Source organism: Salvelinus alpinus, chromosome 27, assembly GCF_045679555.1.
Source record: "Salvelinus alpinus chromosome 27, SLU_Salpinus.1, whole genome shotgun sequence".
Taxonomy (NCBI): domain Eukaryota; kingdom Metazoa; phylum Chordata; class Actinopteri; order Salmoniformes; family Salmonidae; genus Salvelinus; species Salvelinus alpinus.
The window spans coordinates 30,484,948-30,504,427 of NC_092112.1; the positions used below are offsets into that span (position 1 = coordinate 30,484,948).

General features: G+C 41.7%; 1 protein-coding gene across 1 annotated transcript in view; it reads left to right on the top strand.

The window, feature by feature from the left end:
* The window catches only part of LOC139556346 (uridine-cytidine kinase-like 1), a 30,268-nt gene that overhangs the window by 1,423 nt on the left and 9,365 nt on the right, over positions 1 to 19,480 (top strand). The window contains 4 exon segments of the mRNA XM_071370210.1: positions 2,339 to 2,561; positions 6,737 to 6,895; positions 8,042 to 8,218; positions 16,323 to 16,394. Coding sequence (XP_071226311.1) covers positions 2,339 to 2,561; positions 6,737 to 6,895; positions 8,042 to 8,218; positions 16,323 to 16,394 — 631 coding nt within the window.

The window sequence follows — 19,480 nt, forward strand, 5'->3', positions numbered from 1 at the left end:
TTGATGTCCACATTCTTGGTGTCTTGTCCCACTAACTATGCGGACTTTCTTTGAAATAAGTACATTTATGTAAGCCTGTACTCAATATCCCAGCTTGAACGTTGGACGCCAGATAAGTAGGTTGCCAAGTTATGTTGAATGTAGTAAATTAATTAGCTGGCCACATTTAGCTAGCGAATGCACCATCACAAACTCGTGGCAGTGACTGGGTGCAGTGATTCAGATGCCTAGTTGCATTGTAGCAGAGCAGCAACAATATGAACGTCCAGGTGTTAAGTTCAATACTTAGCTTAAAGGATTACGTTTAGGAGTTAGGTTAGGGGAAGGGTTATCTAATATGCAAAGTAGCTAAGAAGTAGTAAGTATACTTAGAAAAAATATATCCATACACACAAAAAGCTTATTTCACTCAAATTCTGTTCACAGATTTGTTTACATTCCTGTTAGTGAGCATTTCTCCTTTGTCAAGATAATCCATCCACCTGACAGGTGTGGCATGATCATTACACTGGTGCACTTTGTGCTGGGGACACAACACAATGCAACAGATTTTTGTTTTGAGGGAGCGTGCAATTGGCATGCTGACTGCAGGAATGTCCACCAGAACTGTTGCCAGAGAATTTAATGTTCATTTCTCAACCATAAGCCGCCTCCAACTTAATTTTAGATAATTTGGCAGTACGTCCAACTGGCCTCACAACCGCAGACCAGTTGTAAACACGCCAGCTATGGACCTCCACATCCTGCTTCTTCAACTGCGGGATCGTCTGAGACCAGCCACCCAGACAGCTGCTGAAACTGAGGAGTATTGCTGTCTGTAATAAAGCCCTTTTGTGGGGGGAAAAAACATGTTTTGATTGGCTGGGCCTGGCTCCCAAGTGGGTGGTCTTATGCCCTCCCTGGCCATGGCTGCACCCCTGCCCAGTCATGTGAAATCCATAGATTAGGGCCTAATTCATTTATTTCAGTTGACTGATTTCCTTTATATGAACTGTAACTAAGTATGTTGTGTTTTATATTTTTGTCCAGTATAGTTGCAAAGTAGCTAATTAATGAAAAATGCTAAAGCTATCCGTGATGAGATTCAAACACACAACCTTTGTGTTGCTAGACTTTTGCGTTGTACATACACTACTTGACCAAAAGTATGTGGACAGCTGCTCCTTGAACATCTCATTCCAAAATCATGGACATTAATATGGAGTTAATGGTACAATAGTACAATAGTAAACCATTTCTATAGGTACCTTGCTTTGTGCACGGGGGCGTTGTCATGCTGAAACAAGAAAGGGCCTTCCCCAAACTGTTGCGACAAAGTTGGAAGCACAGAATTGTCTAAAATGTAATTGTATGCTGTACTGTTAACATTTCCCTTCACTGGAACTAAGGGGCCCAAACCATGAAAAACAACCCCAGACCATTATTCCTCCTCCACCAACCTTTACAGTTGTCACTAGGAATTCGGGCCAGTAGCGTTGTGCTGGTATCCACCAAACCAATATTCGTCCGTCGGACTGACAGATTGTGAAACGTGATTCATCACTCCAGAGAACACGTTTCCGCTGCTCCAGTCCAATGGCGGCAAGCTTTACACCACTCTAGCCGACGCTTGGCATTGGGCGTGGTGATCTTAAGCTCGTGTGCGGCTGCTCGGCCATGGAAACCCATTTCATGAAGCTCCAGACGAACAGTTCTTGTGCTGCCGTTGCTTCCAGAGGCAGTTTTGAACTCGGTGGTGAATGTGGCAACCGAGGACAGACAATTTTTACACCCTTCAGCACTCGGCGGTCCCACTTGTTGGAAAGGTGACATCATATGACGATGCCACTTTGAAAGTCACTGAGCTCTTCAGTACGGCCATTCTACTGCCAATGTTTGTCTATGGAGATTGCATGGCGGTGTGCTCAATTTTATACACCTGTCAGCAACGGGTGTGGCTGACGTCGCTGAATCCACTAATTATAAGGGGTGTTCACATACTTTTGGCCATATAGTGTAACTGTGGAGAACTACTGATGAGGGCTTCTGAAATGTATGAACATTCTTCTCTCCACAGGCCATAGGGCTTAGGCGTTGTAATCAAATTGTCCAGATCTTCATGGGCAGGTGTGCGCTCAAATGCCATCTCTAATGCTAGATATGGATATGATGGCTTTTGTGAGTGGATGTTTGAAATGATTCGCCTCACAGATAAATCATAGCTGTAATACAATCCTCTCCAATGGAGAATCTCTACAATAATAAAAGGGTATCTAGTGAAGAGGGCTAAATTATTATGTTGAGGCTGAATTTGAGAGAAACTAACCTTTTTGTCCCTTGTGTTGTTTTCGTACCCCAGTGGCAGTGGAGATGATTTTCTGGACAGTCTTCGTAACCACCGCCGCTGCCCTCTGACACCCTCGCTCTCTCCACGGAAACTGACCACCAGCCAGAGCAAGACTGAGCCACCTCTACTGAGGACCAACAAAAGGACCATCTACACTGAAGGACGGCCCCCATGGTACAATGTCACTGGGACCACCTTCAAGGAGGCTTTCGTCATTGGTAAGCGAGCTGACATTGTAATGAGTCATTACCTGTAAACTTGGGGTAGAAGCTGTTCAGGATCATGTTGGTTCCAGGCTGTTTGGTACCACTTGCTGTGCAGTAGCAGAGAGAACAGTTTATGACTTGGGTAGCTGGAGTCTTTGACAATATTTAGGGCTTTCCTTTGACACCGCCTGGTATAGAGGTCCTCGATGGCAGGGAGCTCGGCTCCAGTGATGTACTGGGCCGTAACCATTACCCTCTGTAGCGCCTTGCGATCGGATGCCAAGCAGTTGCCATACCAAGCAGTGATGCAGCCAGTCAAGATGCTCTCAATGGTGCAGCTGTAGAACCTTTTGAGGATCTGGGGGCACATGCCAAATCTTTTCTGCCTCCTCAGGGGTAAGAGGCATTGTCAAGCCTTCACTACTGCCTCTTGACCACACTGCCACTCGTTGTCGGTGATCTGGCCTACCACCGTTGAGTTGTCGGAAAACTTAATGATGGTGTTGGAGTTGTCTGCAACCACGCAGTTGTGGGTGAACAGGGAGTACAGGAGGAGACTAAGCACGCACCCTTGAGGGGCCCCGTGTTAAGGGTAAGCCTACCCTTACCACCTGGGGGCGTCCCGTCAGGAAGTCCAGGATCCAGTTGCAGAGGGTTATGTTCAGTCTAGGTCCTTAGCTTAGTGATGCGCTTGGAGGCACTATGGTGTTGAATGCTGAGCTGTAGTGAATGAACAGCATTCTCACGTAGGTGTTCCTTTTGTCCAAATGGGAAAGGGCAGTGTGGAGTGCAATAGCGATTGCGTCAACTGTGGATCTGTTGGGGCGGTATGCAAATTGGAGTGGGTCCAGGGTGTCTGGGATGATGGTGTCTATGTGCGCCATGACCAGCCTTTCAAAGCTTTTCATGGCTACAGATGTGAGTGCTACGGGGCCTTAGTCATTAAGATGGTTTACCTATGGTGTTCTTGGGCACAGGGACTATGGTGGTCTGCTTGAAACATGTAGGTATTACAGTCTGGGTCAGGGAGAGGTTGAAAATGTCAGTGAAGACCCTTGCCAGCTGGTCAGTGCATGCTCTGAGTATGCATCGTGGTAATCCATCTGGCCGTGTGGCCTTGTGAATGTTAACCTGTTGAAAGGTCTTACTCACATCGGCTACAGAGAGCATGATCACACAGTCATCTGGAACTACTGGTGCTCTCACTCATGGTTCAGTGTTGCTTGCCTCAAAGCGAGCGTAGAAGGCATATAGAGTTCATCTAGTAGGCTTGCGTCACTGGGCAGCTCGCGCTTGGGTTTCTCTTTGTAATCCGTGATAGTTTGCAATTAAGATGGGCGATATATCGAATGAATTTGATTAATTTGAATGTGTTTTTACGCTATATTCCAAATGCCTGTATTGCAGAATCCATTTTTTGTTGTATTTTTCATTTTTGAGCATTTATGTCCGCATGTTCTCATGTTGTCTATTTGGTCTCGTCTCATTTGCTCTCTTTGTACTGTGCACCTTCCCATTTACACCAGAGATCTGTATATAATGACGAGATGCTAATGTCTCCTCCCTAACAATGGGAGTCGTTGTCCCAAAGGCGGGATGGCAAGCTTAGGTTCAAAATAAGTGCATAGAAACGCATTGGGATTATTTTGGACAGAGTTTGGTGAGATTGAAACCTCTCGCTTCGCCTCTTTCTCACAAGCCCCTCCCCCTACCATTCACAACAACAAAGATGAGAGATCACTTCTTCCTCTCTGTCAAACGGTTTCAACTCGCTATTTGCATTTGAGGTTTGGTCTTAGAGAATCGGTTAAATGGACATAAACACATTATTTTACTGAAATAGAGAAGTTAACCTTTTGACCCATACCATGTTTATGTTTCAACTCTTCAAATTTCAAGCAGAGCAGACACTACTAAAACAGATGTACCAATGACCATTCATTCTAGCCTTAAGTTCACTGTATGTGTTGCTTGTAATCCATGGCTTCTGGTTGGGATATGTGCGTACGGTCACTTCCGCATTGAGCGACTCACTGGTACTTCCCGTTTGAGTTTTTCTTTGTAAGCAGGAATCAGGAGGATAGAGTTATGCAGTGGTGGAAAAAGTACCCAATTGTCATACTTGAGTAAAAGTAAAGATGCTTTAATAGAAAATGAATCAAGTAAAAGTCACCCAGTAAAATACTACTTGAGTAAAATTCTAAAAGTATGTGGTTTTAAATAAACTTAAGTACCAAAAGTAAATGTAATCGCTTAAATATACTTAAGTATCAAAGTACATGTATAAATCACTTCAAATTCCTTAAGCAAACCATATGGTGCCATTTTTTTTATTTTTTTTTATTCACAGATATCCAGGAGCACACTCCAACACTCAGACATCATTTACAAACTAAGCATGTGTTTAGTGAGTCTGCCAGATCAGAGGCAGGGATGACCAGGGATGTTCTCTTGATAAGTATGTGAATTAGACCACATGAACCTGCCCTGCGAAGCATTCAAAATGTAACAAGTTCTTTTGGGTGTCAGGGAAAATGTATGGAGTAAAAAGTACATTTTCTTTTCTTTAGGAATATAGTGAAGTAAAAGTTGTCCAATATAAATAGTAAAGTACAGATACCCCCAAAAATTACTTATGTAGTACTTTAAAGTATTTTTACTAAAGTACTTTACACCACTGGAGTTATGGTCAGATTTGCCAAATGGAGGGCGAGCTTTATATGCGTCTCTTCGTGTGGAGTTATGGTGATCTCAAGGTTTTTTGCCTCTAGTTGCACAGGTGACATTCTGGTAGAAATTAGATAAAATGTATTTCAGTTTTTTTACTGGATTAAAATCACTGACCACTAAGAGCACCGCCACTGGATGAACATTTTCTTGTTTGCTTATGGCCCTATACAGCTCTTAGTGCCAGCATCTGTTTGTGGTGGTAAATAGACTGCTTTGAAAAATATAGATAAACTCTCTTGGTAAATAGTATGGTTTACAGCTTATCATGTGGTATTCTAACTCGGGCGAACAGAACCTCGAGACTTCCTTAATATTAGAGATTGCGCACCAGCTGTTGTTAAGTAAGAAATAATCACCACCCCCCTTGAGCTTACCCTACGCTGCCGTTCTGTCCTAGAAAGAACTGCTAGAATATTATCCATGTCCTTGTATAGCCAAGTTTCCGGAAAAAAATATTACAGTTCTTCAGCCTCTAGGTCGCCGTGTCTTTCTCTTCCGAGTGTCTGGGATTAGGGCCTGGTCAGGGTTGAGCAATGTGTCCTTTGCTGCCGACTCGTTGAAGTAGAAATCTTCATCCAAATCGAGGTTAGTGATCACTGTTCTGATGTCCAGAAGCTCTTTTCGGTCATAGGAAACGATGGTAGAAACGTGTAAAAACCAAAGTTAAGACGAGCGCTAAAAAAATGCTATACATTCCAGCGCCATTCTTCTGAAGATGCCCTGGTCGACGATTCCCGTAAAAAAAAACACCCTGCTGGTCTGATCTGGCCAGCACTCTGCTACTGACGGAAATAGTAGGAAGTCCACTGGGGTGGAATAATCAACCTGCCTCAGAGGTCAAAGAGGAGAAAGAAAGAGGGCACATAAAAGGAGTTTGACATTTTCTCTGGTTAATCATTTCAGACAGATGTAATGCAATTTACAGGATAGGTTGCTTCATGGTCTATCAGTCAGTCTGATGGCTGGGTTTCATTGTGACAACATAGCTAAATTCGAAGTGAAATCCATTTTATTTTGACTATTTTGAAAAACAGCTTATCCAGGCAGTTTTCAGTTCCATTTTGTTATCTTGAATATTCTTTCTGTGCAAGTTTGTAACCTAACTCAGCAGTTTTGAACTTCACCCTGTGTTATCTGAATCATTGCACCTCTCTGGTTTATGTATTCACTACTTAATAGGGGTTCCACTGCCTGTGCAGCAGCAGACACTACAACCACTGCATCCTGTTTTTCACAACCACTGCATCCTGTTTTTCACAACCACTGCATCCTGTTTTTCACAACCACTGCATCCTGTTTTTCACAACCACTGCATCCTGTTTTTCACAACCACTGCATCCTGTTTTTCACAACCACTGCATCCTGTTTTTCACAACCACTGCATGTATTGTTGTTTTCACTCCCGCTGTTGTTGTTTTAGATTCCTAGTGTGCGTTTGTCGGGAGCCCCGCCTTAACCCTGTTTCTTCCTGCAGGCCCTGTGTGGAGGAAGTGCCTCTGGGAAAACTACGGTGACCAATAAGATAATTGAGGCTTTGGATGTTCCCTGGGTGGTCCTCCTCTCCAGGACTCTTTCTATAAGGTAAACCACAGGACTCTTTCTATAAGGTAAACCACAGGACTCTTTCTATAAGGTAAACCACAGGACTCTTTCTATAAGGTAAACTTAGTTTTCAAGAATCTTTCTACTAAAAGAGTATCATGTAAATGCTATGAGGACACCAAGGTAAACTCTAAGAAGATATGCTTAGCCCCAGGACTTTATCCTTGGTAAGATCCTGCCTTTATTTATAAGGAAGGCTCTAAGGTAAACTCGCCAAACTAGTCCCCTGTGATTTAGTATAGGAGTAGCACAGAACTATCAATACCCTCTGCAGCAGAGATGGGCAACTACCGGCCGGCCCGCAGCCCCTCTTTTGTGGTGGGGGAGCTCAGTCCAGGTCTCAACTTACTTTTGACAGTTAGAATACACAAGGTGCCATTTTTAAATGTGGTTGTGCATCCTCAGTTTTTCTCTTATGTCAGTCACTGACAGTCACTCAATTAGCCCATGTCAGCTAACATTTTTTAGATTGGTAAGTTAGTCTAGCCAGATATCTAAACTTCTAATTTCACTTAGGGCCTCCAAAATGCTAGGCCCTGCAATGTATTGGTGTGGGTACGCAGACTCGCGAGCCACTGCGGCCCCTCATGAGAAGTTCAGATTTGTTTTGTTTTTGTGACCCCCATCAAAGTTGCCCATCCCTGCTCTAGAGGCATGCTCATCCTACCCAGGCAGACCCACTAATCTCAATAGCATTCTGAGACTGCTGCTTGCATTGTTTCCCTGTTGTTAAAGAAAGTTTAACAGAACCTGGTTGTGGTGTGTTTACCCTGCTCTGTCCTCTACCCTCCAAACGGTCTTCCATTTTAATCCTGATTTGAGCTTTTTAATTGCATAAACCTCTAACTGAATAATTCATATCAATTTACTGTTCTCATTTGAGGTGACAAGGGAATGGCTTTAACAACTCATACTTTGTTGCCCCAATAGGCTCCGTAGCACCCGCCCTACCTGCTTGTGTATCTTACAATAGCATGGATAGATATACTCAATATTGTATTAGCTCCATCTTGCCCTTTGTTAGGCTAAATGGAATGTTTGCCAAATTGTACCTATCCAATCCTCTCAGATCTAGACAATTACCTACCTGGGGTTCAGGGGAAGGGCCCAGGTTAGTTTGAGATTGGGCAAGATTGTTATTGAATTCCTGAGTCTTGACTTTGTTTTCTGCCCCCAGGTTTTGACCAAAGATGAGAAGGAGCTGGCAGCTAAGAACGATTATAACTTTGACCACCCAGAAGCCTTTGAACTGTTGGTGACTGTTCTGAGGAAGCTGAAGAAGGGCAAGAGCATCAAAGTACCCGTCTACGACTTCACTTCTCACTGCCGCCGCAAGGAAGGATCAGGAAGACGCGTTACCAATGATAATCTTTTGTCTCAGCAATCTTAATGAAAAAATAAACTGCTTGTTTGAATTTAAAACATCTCTATATATTGACTATCACAAAGAGCATTTCGTTATTGTAATTCCATTCTTTGCTTAATGTATGGCTGTCCATGACAAAAATAAAATCTTGATCGACCTAGAGACGTCTGTTCTTTCGACCAATCGATAGGTGGACATTTAAAAACGTGTATTTTTCCCTATATAGACACCCGTTGCTACTGAGCTTGTCTGATGCTTTAAGCACACTGTGTTTGAATAATGAATACACAAATGATTTAGCCTAACCAGAAGAAAAAAAAATTGTTCCTGACCCACTTCCTCACGCTGCTGCTGGCCTTCGCAGATTCTGCTGCTACACCAGGGGTCCAGGGGCAACCTTTTCCATTTGTAGTGCCAATTTATCTTACCATTTCAACTGATCTGCGTGCCAGTTATGATTTTAAATGCACATTTTCATGGAACAGTTGCATTTAATTTATAATAGTCTTCGAATCTCAAAATCAGTGGTTAATCAAAATTCTAAAAGTAACTTCTATTGGCATTGCCAACTATGTAAAAATAGTCTACTTAAAGCCAACAAATAAAAACATTACAGCCTTAAGGTAGAAAATATCCGGATTTAAAAACAGATATCCTATAAATTACATTGGCTACGCATGGCCTGTTTGCAAGGAACTTCAAATATTTGATAAACTATCTTGGGTCCGGGCTGAAACTCGCACTAGCAAACCTACAACATTGTATAAAATATTCTGGGCCCTCAGTTTCCCGCGGTGAAATAACACATATGGAATCATGTAGTAACCAAACAAGTGACAGCTTTGCACACTCTTGGCATTCTCTCAACCAGCTTCACCTGGAAAGCTTTTCCAAAAGTCTTGAAGGAGTTCCCACATATGCTGAGCTCTTGTTGGCTGCTTTTCCTTCACTCTGCTGTCCGACTCATCCCAAACATCTCAATTTGGTTGAGGTCGGGAGGCCAGGTCATCTGATGCAGCACTCATCACTCTCCTTCTTGGTAAAATAGCCCTTACACAGCCTGGACGTGTGTTGGGTCATTGTCCTGTTAAAAGACAAATGATAGTCCCACTAAGCGCAAACCAGATAGGATGGCGTATCGCTGCAGAATGCCGTGGTAGCTATTCCAGTTAAGTGTGCCTTGAATTCTAAATAAATCAGTGTCACCAGCAACTAACTCCACACCATAACACCACCTCCTCCATGCTTTACGGTGGGAAATACACATGTGGAGATCATCCGTTCAACCACACCGCGTCTCACAAAGACACGGCAGTTGGAACCAAAAATCCTCCATTTGGACTCCAGACCAAAGGACATATTTCCACCTGTCTAATGTCCATTGCTCGTGTTTCTTGGCCCAAGTAAGTCTCTTCTTATTATTGGTGTCCTTGATTCCATATGTTTTTTCATAGGTTTGATGTCTTCACTATTATTCTACAATGTAGAAAATAGTACAAATACAATAAAACCCTTGAATGAGTAGGTTTGTCCAAACTTTTGAATGGTACTGTGTGTGTATGTTTGTGTATGTGTGTATATATATATATATATATATATATATATATATACACACACACAGTTGAAGTCAGAAGTTTACATACACTTAGGTTTGAGTCATTAAATCTCGTTTTTCAACCACTCCACAAATTTCTTGTTAACAAACTATAGTTTTGGCAAGTCGGTTAGGACATCTACTTTGTGCATGACACAAGTCATTTTTCCAACAATTGTTTACAGACAGATTATTTCACTTATAATTCACTGTATCACAATTCCAGTGGGCCAGAAGTTGACATACACTAAGTTGACTGTGCCTTTAAACAGCTTGGAAAATTCCAGAAAATGATGTCATGGCTATAGAAGCTTCTGATAGGCTAATTAACATGATTTGAGTCAATTGGAGTTAGGCCTTGAAATACATCCACAGATACATCTTGAAACTCAGTGCCTCTTTGCTTGACATCATGGGAAAATCAAAAGAAATAAGCCAAGACCTCAGAAAAATGGATTGTAGACCTCCACAAGTCTGGTTCATCCTTGGGAGCAATTTCCAAACGCCTGAAGGTACCACGTTCATCTGTACAAACAATAATACCCAAGTATAAACACCATGGGACCACGCAGCCGTCTTACCGCTCAGGAAGGAGACGCCTTCTGTCTTCTAGAGATGAACGTACTTTGGTGCGAAAAGTGCAAATCAATCCCAGAACAACAGCACAGGACCTTGTGAAGATGCTGGAGGAAACAGGTACAAAAGTATCTATATCCACAGTAAAACGAGTCCTATGTCGACATAAATTGAAAGGCCGCTCAGCAAGGAAGAAGCCACTGCTCCAAAACTGCCATAAAAAAGCCAGACTACAGTTTGCAACTGCACATGGGGACAAAGATCGTGCTTTTTGGAGAAATGTCCTCTGGTCTGATGAAACAACAATAGAACTGTTTGGCCATAATGACCATTGTTATGTTTGGAGGAAAAGGGGGGAGGCTTGCAAACCGAAGAACACCATCCCAAACGTGAAGCATGGGGGTGGCAGCATCATGTTGTGGGGGTGCTTTGCTGCAGGAGGGACTGGCACACTTCACAAAATAGATGGCATCATGAGGTAGGAAAATTATGTGGATATATTGAAGCAACATCTCAGACATCAGTCAGGAAGTTAAAGCTTGGTCGCAAATGGGTCTTCCAAATGGACAATGACCCCAAGCATACATCCAAAGTTGTGGCAAAATGGCTTAAGGACAACAAAGTCAAGGTATTGGAGTGGCCATCACAAAGCCCTGACCTCAATCCTATAGAAAATGTGTGGGCAGAACTGAAAAAGCGTGTGCGAGCAAAGAGGCTTACAAACATGACACAGTTAAACCAGCTCTGTCAGGAGGAATGGGCCAGAATTCACCCAACTTATTGTGGGAAGCTTGTGGAAGACTACCAGAAAGGTTTGACCCAAGTGAAACAATTTAAAGGCAATGCTAACAAATACTAATTGAGTGTATGTAAACTTCTGACCCACTGAGAATGTGATGAAAGAAATAAAAGCTGAAATAAATCATTCTCTCTACTATTATTCTGACATTTCACATTCTTAAAATAAAGTGGTGATCCTAACTGACCTAAGACAGGGAATTTCTGCTAGGAATAAATGGCAGGAATTGTGAAAAACCGAGTTTAAATGTATTTGGCTAAGGTGTATGTAAACCTCCGACTTCAACTGTGTGTGTGTGTATAGATAGATATATAGATAGATATATCTAGCTATATATCTATCTTCTTCTTTTTTTGGACTGACCAAAAAAATCTTGATCGACCAAACAATCGACCAGTCGACTATAAGGTCAACCCTAGTTTAATGGTCGCTTTCATGTCCTCAAGACGCAATACAATTTCATGACTGAAAGAAGCACAGCTATCCAGAGAAACAATGAGATTACTTGTAACTCAAAACTTGTTTTATGAAGGGAGTGTTAATGTAATTAAGCCATAGAACCCTAGGGAAGCACGAGTCTGTACATACAGTGGGGAGAACAAGTATTTGATACACTGCTGATTTTGCAGGTTTTCCTACTTACAAAGCATGTAGAGGTCTGTCATTTTTATCATAGGTACACTTCAACTGTGAGAGATGGAATCTAAAACAAAAATCCAGGAAATCACATTGTATGATTTTTAAGTAATTCATTTGCATTTTATTGCATGACATAAGTATTTGATACATCAGAAAAGCAGAACTTAATATTTGGTACAGAAACCTTTGTTTGCAATTACAGAGATCATACGTTTCCTGTAGTTCTTGACCAGGTTTGCACACACTGCAGCAGGGATTTTGGCCCACTCCTCCATACAGACCTTCTCCAGATCCTTCAGGTTTCGGGGCTGTCGCTGGGCAATACGGACTTTCAGCTCCCTCCAAAGATTTTCTATAGGGTTCAGGTCTGGAGACTGGCTAGGCCACTCCAGGACCTTGAGATGCTTCTTACGGAGCCACTCCTTAGTTGCCCTGGCTGTGTGTTTCGGGTCGTTGTCATGCTGGAAGACCCAGCCACGACCCATCTTCAATGCTCTTACAGAGGGAAGGAGGTTGTTGGCCAAGATCTCGCGATACATGGCCCCATCCATCCTCCCCTCAATACGGTGCAGTCATCCTGTCCCCTTTGCAGAAAAGCATCCCCAAAGAATGATGTTTCCACCTCCATGCTTCACGGTTGGGATGGTGTTCTTGGGGTTGTACTCATCCTTCTTCTTCCTCCAAACACGGCGAGTGGAGTTTAGACCAAAAAGCTATATTTTTGTCTCATCAGACCACATGACCTTCTCCCATTCCTCCTCTGGATCATCCAGATGGTCATTGGCAAACTTCAGACAAGCCTGGACATGCGCTGGCTTGAGCAGGGGGACCCTGCGTGCGCTGCAGGATTTTAATCCATGACGGCGTAGTGTGTTACTAATGGTTTTCTTTGCGACTGTTGTCCCAGCTCTCTTCAGGTCATTGACCAGGTCCTGCTGTGTAGTTCTGGGCTGATCCCTCACCTTCCTCATGATCATTGATGCCCCACGAGGTGAGATCTTGCATGGAGCCCCAGACCGAGGGTGATTGATCGTCATCTTCAACTTCTTCCATTTTCTAATAATTGCGCCAACAGCTGTTGCCTTCTCACCAAGCTGCTTGCCTATTGTCCTGTAGCCCATCCCAGCCTTGTGCAGGTCTACAATTTTATCCCTGATGTCCTTACACAGCTCTCTGGTCTTGGCTATTGTGGAGAGGTTGGAGTCTGTTTGATTGAGTGTGTGGACAGGTGTCTTTTATACAGGTAACGAGTTCAAACAGGTGCAGTTAATACAGGTAATGAGTGGAGAACAGGAGAGCTTCTTAAAGAAAACAGGTCTGTGAGAGCCGGAATTCTTACTGGTTGGTAGGTGATCAAATACTTATGTCATGCAATAAAATACAAATTAATTACTTGAAAATCATACAATGTGATTTTCTGGATTTTTGTTTTAGATTCCGTCTCTCGCAGTTGAAGTGTACCTATGATAAAAATTACAGACCTCTACATGCTTTGTTAGTAGGAAAACCTGCAAAATCGGCAGTGTATCAAATACTTGTTCTCCCCACTGTATAGCCAGCATTTGTGATGAACTTTATAACACATTATCAATGAAGAATAACTATTTTGCCTGACTACTAGGGAACTTAGAGGTCACTTTGCTCCCTCCCTCTGAGCTGCTGCCTCTATTATTTTATTTGAGCCTCTTATGGCTCAAAAATCAGCAGTAAGTATAAGCAGTGGAAAGAGGTGGCCATTTCAAACGGCCTCGTACTCAATTCTTGCTCGTACAATATGCATATTATTTATTACCTTTGGATAGAAAACACCTTCTAGTTTCTAAAACAGGTTTAATTATTTCTCTAAGTGAAACATAACTCTTTTTACAGCCCATTTTCTGTAAAAAGTGACTTTTCCAAGAAGCTATGTCTCTCTTCAAGATACTCTCTATAAAAGGCCTTGGCACTTAGGACTGTACAAACACGTCACACATCTTCCCCTGGTTGTCATGCGGAAGTGAGAGAAAAAATGACTTGATTATCTCTGTCAGGGACTGAAAAGAACATCTTTGAGTGATAAGTGCGCACTTTATATTTTTTTCTGGGCGCGAAGTAGGAACTGGACTGCGCTCCTGGAAAACACTCGTTATAGGTGAATATGACCTCCAGCTTCGATTTTCTTTGATACATGTCACAATCTCATCCTAAAGTATGTTTTTTGAATATACTTTAATTATATTATTGAAATTTATTCTGGACTTTAGACGTGATGCGACGCAAGAATTTTGTCAAGACGGAGAGGTTAGCACGGCATGGCCAGTGTGCCATGCTAATTCAACAGGGACATCGTTCGTTCTAGGTCCAAATGAACACGGTTCTGAACAAAGGACCCTTTGGAGAACATTCTGATGGAAAATCAACAAAGATAAGGACCCAATTTGGGATGCTTTTTCATATATCTGTCGAACTGTGCTATCGCTAGCGTTTGACTAGAATCAATGCTGCTGTGTGTTAGCTATTGTAGTAAGCTAATATAACGATATATTGTGTTTTCGCTGTAAAACACTTCAGAAATCGGAAATATTGTCTGTATTCACAAGATCTTTCTCTTTCATTAGCTATCCACCATATATTTTTCTGAAATCTTTTCTGATGTGAAATAAGGTAGTTGACGTTGGTGTCTGTATTTTCTCTGGCTACTCCCGTGCGATTTCTTACTGTAGCTATGATGGTAGCAGTAATGTAAAACTGATTTATAGCTAAAATATGCATTTTTTTTGAACAAAACATAGATTTATTGTGTAACATGTTATAGGACTGTCATCTGAGGGAGTTTTTTCTAGGTTATTTAGGTTAGTTCTAGGTTAGTTAGGTTGGCTTTGCATGCTAGCTGCATGCTAGCTGCATGCTACCGGTGCTGTGAAAAATATCTGTCTCTCTTTTTGTATTTGGTGGTGAGCTAACATGAATATATGTGGTGTTTTCGCTGTAAAACATTTAAAGAATCTGAAATATTGTCTGTATTCACAAGATCTTTCTCTTTCATTAGCTATCCACCATATATTTCTTTGAAATGTTTTCTGATGTGTAATAAGGTAGTTGACGTTGGTGTCTGTATTTTCTCTGGCTACTCCCGTGCGATTTCTTACTGTAGCTATGATGGTAGCAGTAATGTAAAACTGATTTATAGCTAAAATATGCATTTTTTTTGAACAAAACATAGATTTATTGTGTAACATGTTATAGGACTGTCATCTGAGGTAGTTTTTTCTAGGTTATTTAGGTTGGTTTTAGGTTAGTTAGGTTGGCTTGTGCATGCTACTTCATCCTACTTGTGCTGTGAAAAATGTCTGTCCTCTTTTTTATTTGGTGGTGAGCTAACATAAATATATGTGGTGTTTTCTCTGTAAAACATTTAAAAAATCGGACATGTTGGCTGGATTGACAAGATGTTTATCTTTCAAATGCTGTATTGGACTTGTTAATGTGTGAAAGTTAAATATTTTACAAAAATAGATTTTGAATTTCGCGCCCTGCACTTGGACAGGCTGTGGTCATATTGATCCCGATGTCGGGCTTGCAGCCTGAAGAAGCCATTTTAAATCACCACGGGGTAGTAATATGGTAAATTAATGAAACCATGAATGCTTTTTCTCTGTGTGAGATCCACTCCCCTCTTTCTGATCAGTACGAGTTATCCTGGTCATTCACTGCAGCTCTGTAATGGGGTTGTGACACTCCAAAGCTCTGATCACGTCTGATCCTAACAATCTGGCCTGCACTGTTCTGCTCAGCCACCTCTGGCATTACTTCCAAAGGTTAAAAAAAATCACATTACCCATTATCGGAGCTGCAGTGGGAGGTAATTACAGCAAACAAACTGGGGTGGCAGGTAGCCTAGTGGTTAGAGCGTTGGGCCAGTAACTGAAAGGTTGCTGGATCAATCACCGAGCTGACGTGGTAAAAATGTCATTCTGCCCCTGAACAAGGCAGTTAACCTGCTGTTCCTTGGTAGGCCGTCATTGTAAATAAGAATTTGTTCTTAACTGACTTACCTAGTTGTTAAATAAAGGTTACATTTAAAAATATATATTTTTGAAAAACGACTTCGATTAGGGCCGTAAATAAGAGAGGATAAGCCGGAGAAATCTGGGGTAGAGAGCAAGGGAGGAGAGGGTATAGGCCAGAGGAAGAGAGGGAAGAGGGGGGATTTGGAGCGTCTCTTAACCATTTGGTTTAACTGTAAACATGGAGACAGGACTGCAGATGGGTGCTGCCAGGCGCTGTGTCCTTTGGACTTCGCCAACCCACCTGTCTCCCTCTTCCAGCCACACGCCCACGCTCTTACCTGGCACACCTGTTGGGCACATCCTTCATAATGCTTGAGAAACCTGGTCCAGTCCCTGTTCTGCCATATGCTGTCTGCCTAATTATGTACATTCAGTGTACACCATCTGCTTTGTGTGGTAATAATCTATCTTTATGGTGTTTGCTCTTTTTTGCAGAAAACTGTGTATGGTGCCAATGTTGTCATATTTGAAGGGATTCTGGCGTTTGCCAACAAGGAACTTTTGAAGGTAAGGTTGTTTATCCCTTTGAATAAAGTTAAAGTCTGAGATTTTGGCAATTAAGTCCTTTTTCTACTAATGCTAGCTGTTTTTATAGCTATACTTTTAGTCATTGCGCTAACACTAGAAACTACCTTCAACTTCACGCAGGCACATAAAAAAATGGTGTGTTCATCTGACTCTGGGTAAGTGTCACGCCCTGACCGTAGATTGCTTTGTATGTTTCTATTTTTAGTTTGGTCAGGGTGTGATGTGGGTGGGTATTCTATGTTGTAGGTCTAGGTTTCCTATTTCTATGTGTTTGGCCTAGTATGGTTCTTAATCAGAGGCAGCTGTCTATCGTTGTCTCTGATTGAGAGCCATACTTAGGTAGCCTGTTTTCCCACTTTTATTTGTGGGTGGTAGTGGTAGTGTTTGTTGCAGCTGTCAGAACTGTTCGTTGGTCGTTTTGTTGTTTTTGTTCGTGTATTCATCTTGATTAAAAGTATTATGGATACATACCACGCTGCACTTTGGTCCTCCTCTCCGTCTCCCGACGACAATCGTTACAGTAAGTCAAATGATCTTAATTTACAATATTGCTCTATCCCTTTAAGGTGTGTGTAATAAGATGAGAAGTTCCCTTTTCTTTTCTACTTTAATTCCTTGCTCCTCCCTGGTCTCCAGTCACCCTGCTCTCCCTCTCACCCCGCCCAGCAGACCTGAGTTAATCACTCTGCAGAGACGCAAGTCAGGCTGATTAACCAAATAATAAAATCAAATGTTATTTGTCAGATGCTTCGTAAACAACAGGTGTAGACTAACAGTGAAATGCTTACTTATGGGTCCTTTTCCAACAATGCAAAGTTAAAGATAAAAAATATGTAAATAGTGACATGAGGAATAAATATAGTTAATAATAAAAAATATAAAAAATAAATGGCTATATACAGGGAGTACCGCGTCGATGTGCAGGGGGGGTTCGAGGTAATTGACGTAGCTATACACATATAGGTCAGGTGACTAGGCAACAAGATAGATAATTGACCTGAGCAGTAGCAGCAGCGTATGTGGTAAGTGTGCGTGTGTGGAGTCTGTGTGCATGTAGTGGAAAAAGTATCCAGTTGTCATACTTAAGTATATTTAAGACCAAATACTTTTAGACATTTACTCAAGTAGTATTTTACTGGGTGACTTTACTCTTTACTTGAGACATTTTCTATTAAGTTAAAGTATCAAGTAAATTAAATTGCTAAAATTACTTTATCAAACGTAAAATATGAATAATTTCAAATTCCTTATTAATAACTTCTTCTTAATAGGGGGCGCTGTTTTCACTTTGGGAGAAAATCGTGCCCAAATTAAACGGCCTCGTACTCTGTTCTAGATCATACGATATGCATATTATTATTACTATTGGATAGAAAACACTCAAGTTTCTAAAACTGTTTGAATTATATCTGTGAGTAAAACAGAACTCATTTGGCAGCAAACTTCCAAACAGGAAGTGAAAATTCAGAAAATGGGTCTCTGTGTAAGGCCTTACCTATTCAATTGCCTTTTATTTATGGATCTGTATGCACTTCATACGCCTTCCACTAGATGTCAACAGGCAGTAGAATGTTGAATGGGGTGTCTAGCTTGATGTGAGACCAAATGAGAGCTTTTGGAGTGACAGGTCTGCCATATTGGCAGTATTTTGCTGCGCACCAGAGAGCACCATATTGTTTTCTACAATGCATTAGGTAGACACAACGAAATGCTCCGTCTTGGACGTTATTGGATACATATGAGAAAAACATCATAAAGATGGATTTAACTGAGTTTGACCAGTTTATTCGACTTTTATTATGACTTTTGGAATTTTTCGTTCATGCGTAAAATCTTCATGGACACGTGAGCTACACCATGCTAGCCAAAGTTGTTAATTCGATAGAAGAAATGGACATTCTAAAACAAAACAACGATTTATTGTGGAACTAGGATTCCTGGCACTGCATTCTGATGAAAGTTCATCAAAGGTAAGGGAATATTTATGATGTTATTTCATATTTGTGTAGACTTTTTGGACTCCAACATGGCGGAGAATGGCTGAGCGCTGTCTCAGATTATTGCATGCTGTGCTTTTTACTAAAGTTATTTTTTTAAATCTAACACAGCGGTTGCATTAAGAACCAGTGTATCTTTAATTATATGTGCAACATGTATTTTTCAGCAAAGTTTATGATGAGTTTTTCTGTTAGATTACGTGGCTGTCTAAAATTTCTCCGGACATTTTGGTGCCATTTGTGACCATGGCGGCAATGTAAAACCACGATTTGTAGCTATAAATATGCACATTTTCGAACAAAACATAAATGTATTGTATAACATGATGTCATAAGACTGTCATCTGATGAAGTTGTTCAAAGGTTAGTGATTAATTTTATCTCTATTTGTGGGTTTTGTGAAAGCTATCTTTGCGGTGAAAAAATGGCGTTGTGTGTTGGGCTATTGTGGTGAGCTAACATAAATATATGTTGTGTTTTCGCTGTAAAACATTTTAAAAATCGGACACGTTGGCTGGATTCACAAGATGTTTATCTTTCATTTGCTGTATTGGACTTGTGATTTCATGAAATTATATGATATCCCTGTGGCGCTAGGCTAGGCTATGCTAGTCAGTGTTTCTGATGAGAATGATCCCGGATCCGGGATGGGTGGTCCGTTTAACAGACACACACCCTTCCTCCCTTTGTCTTGCCCGAGTCTGCTGCCATGTCCTCGTTCAGCCACGACTCTGAGAAACATAGGATATCACAGTTTTTCAGGTCCCGTTGATAGGATAGTCTCGAACGGAGTTCATCCAGTTTGTTTTCCAGTGACTAAACGTTCGCCAATAGAACAGAGGGCAATGGCGGTCTATTTGCTCACCGACCTAGTCTCGTCAGGGTGCCGGCTCGCTTGCCCCTCTTTCGAGCCCTGGGGATTAAGACCTGGTTCAGAGTAAGCAGAACGTCCAGGGCTGCTGACTCGTTTAAGTAGTCATTTCCATCCAAATTGAGCTTAGTGATTGAGCTTAGTGATCCGGTCATAAGAAATGATGGCGGAGACATTATGTACAAAACAAGTTAAGA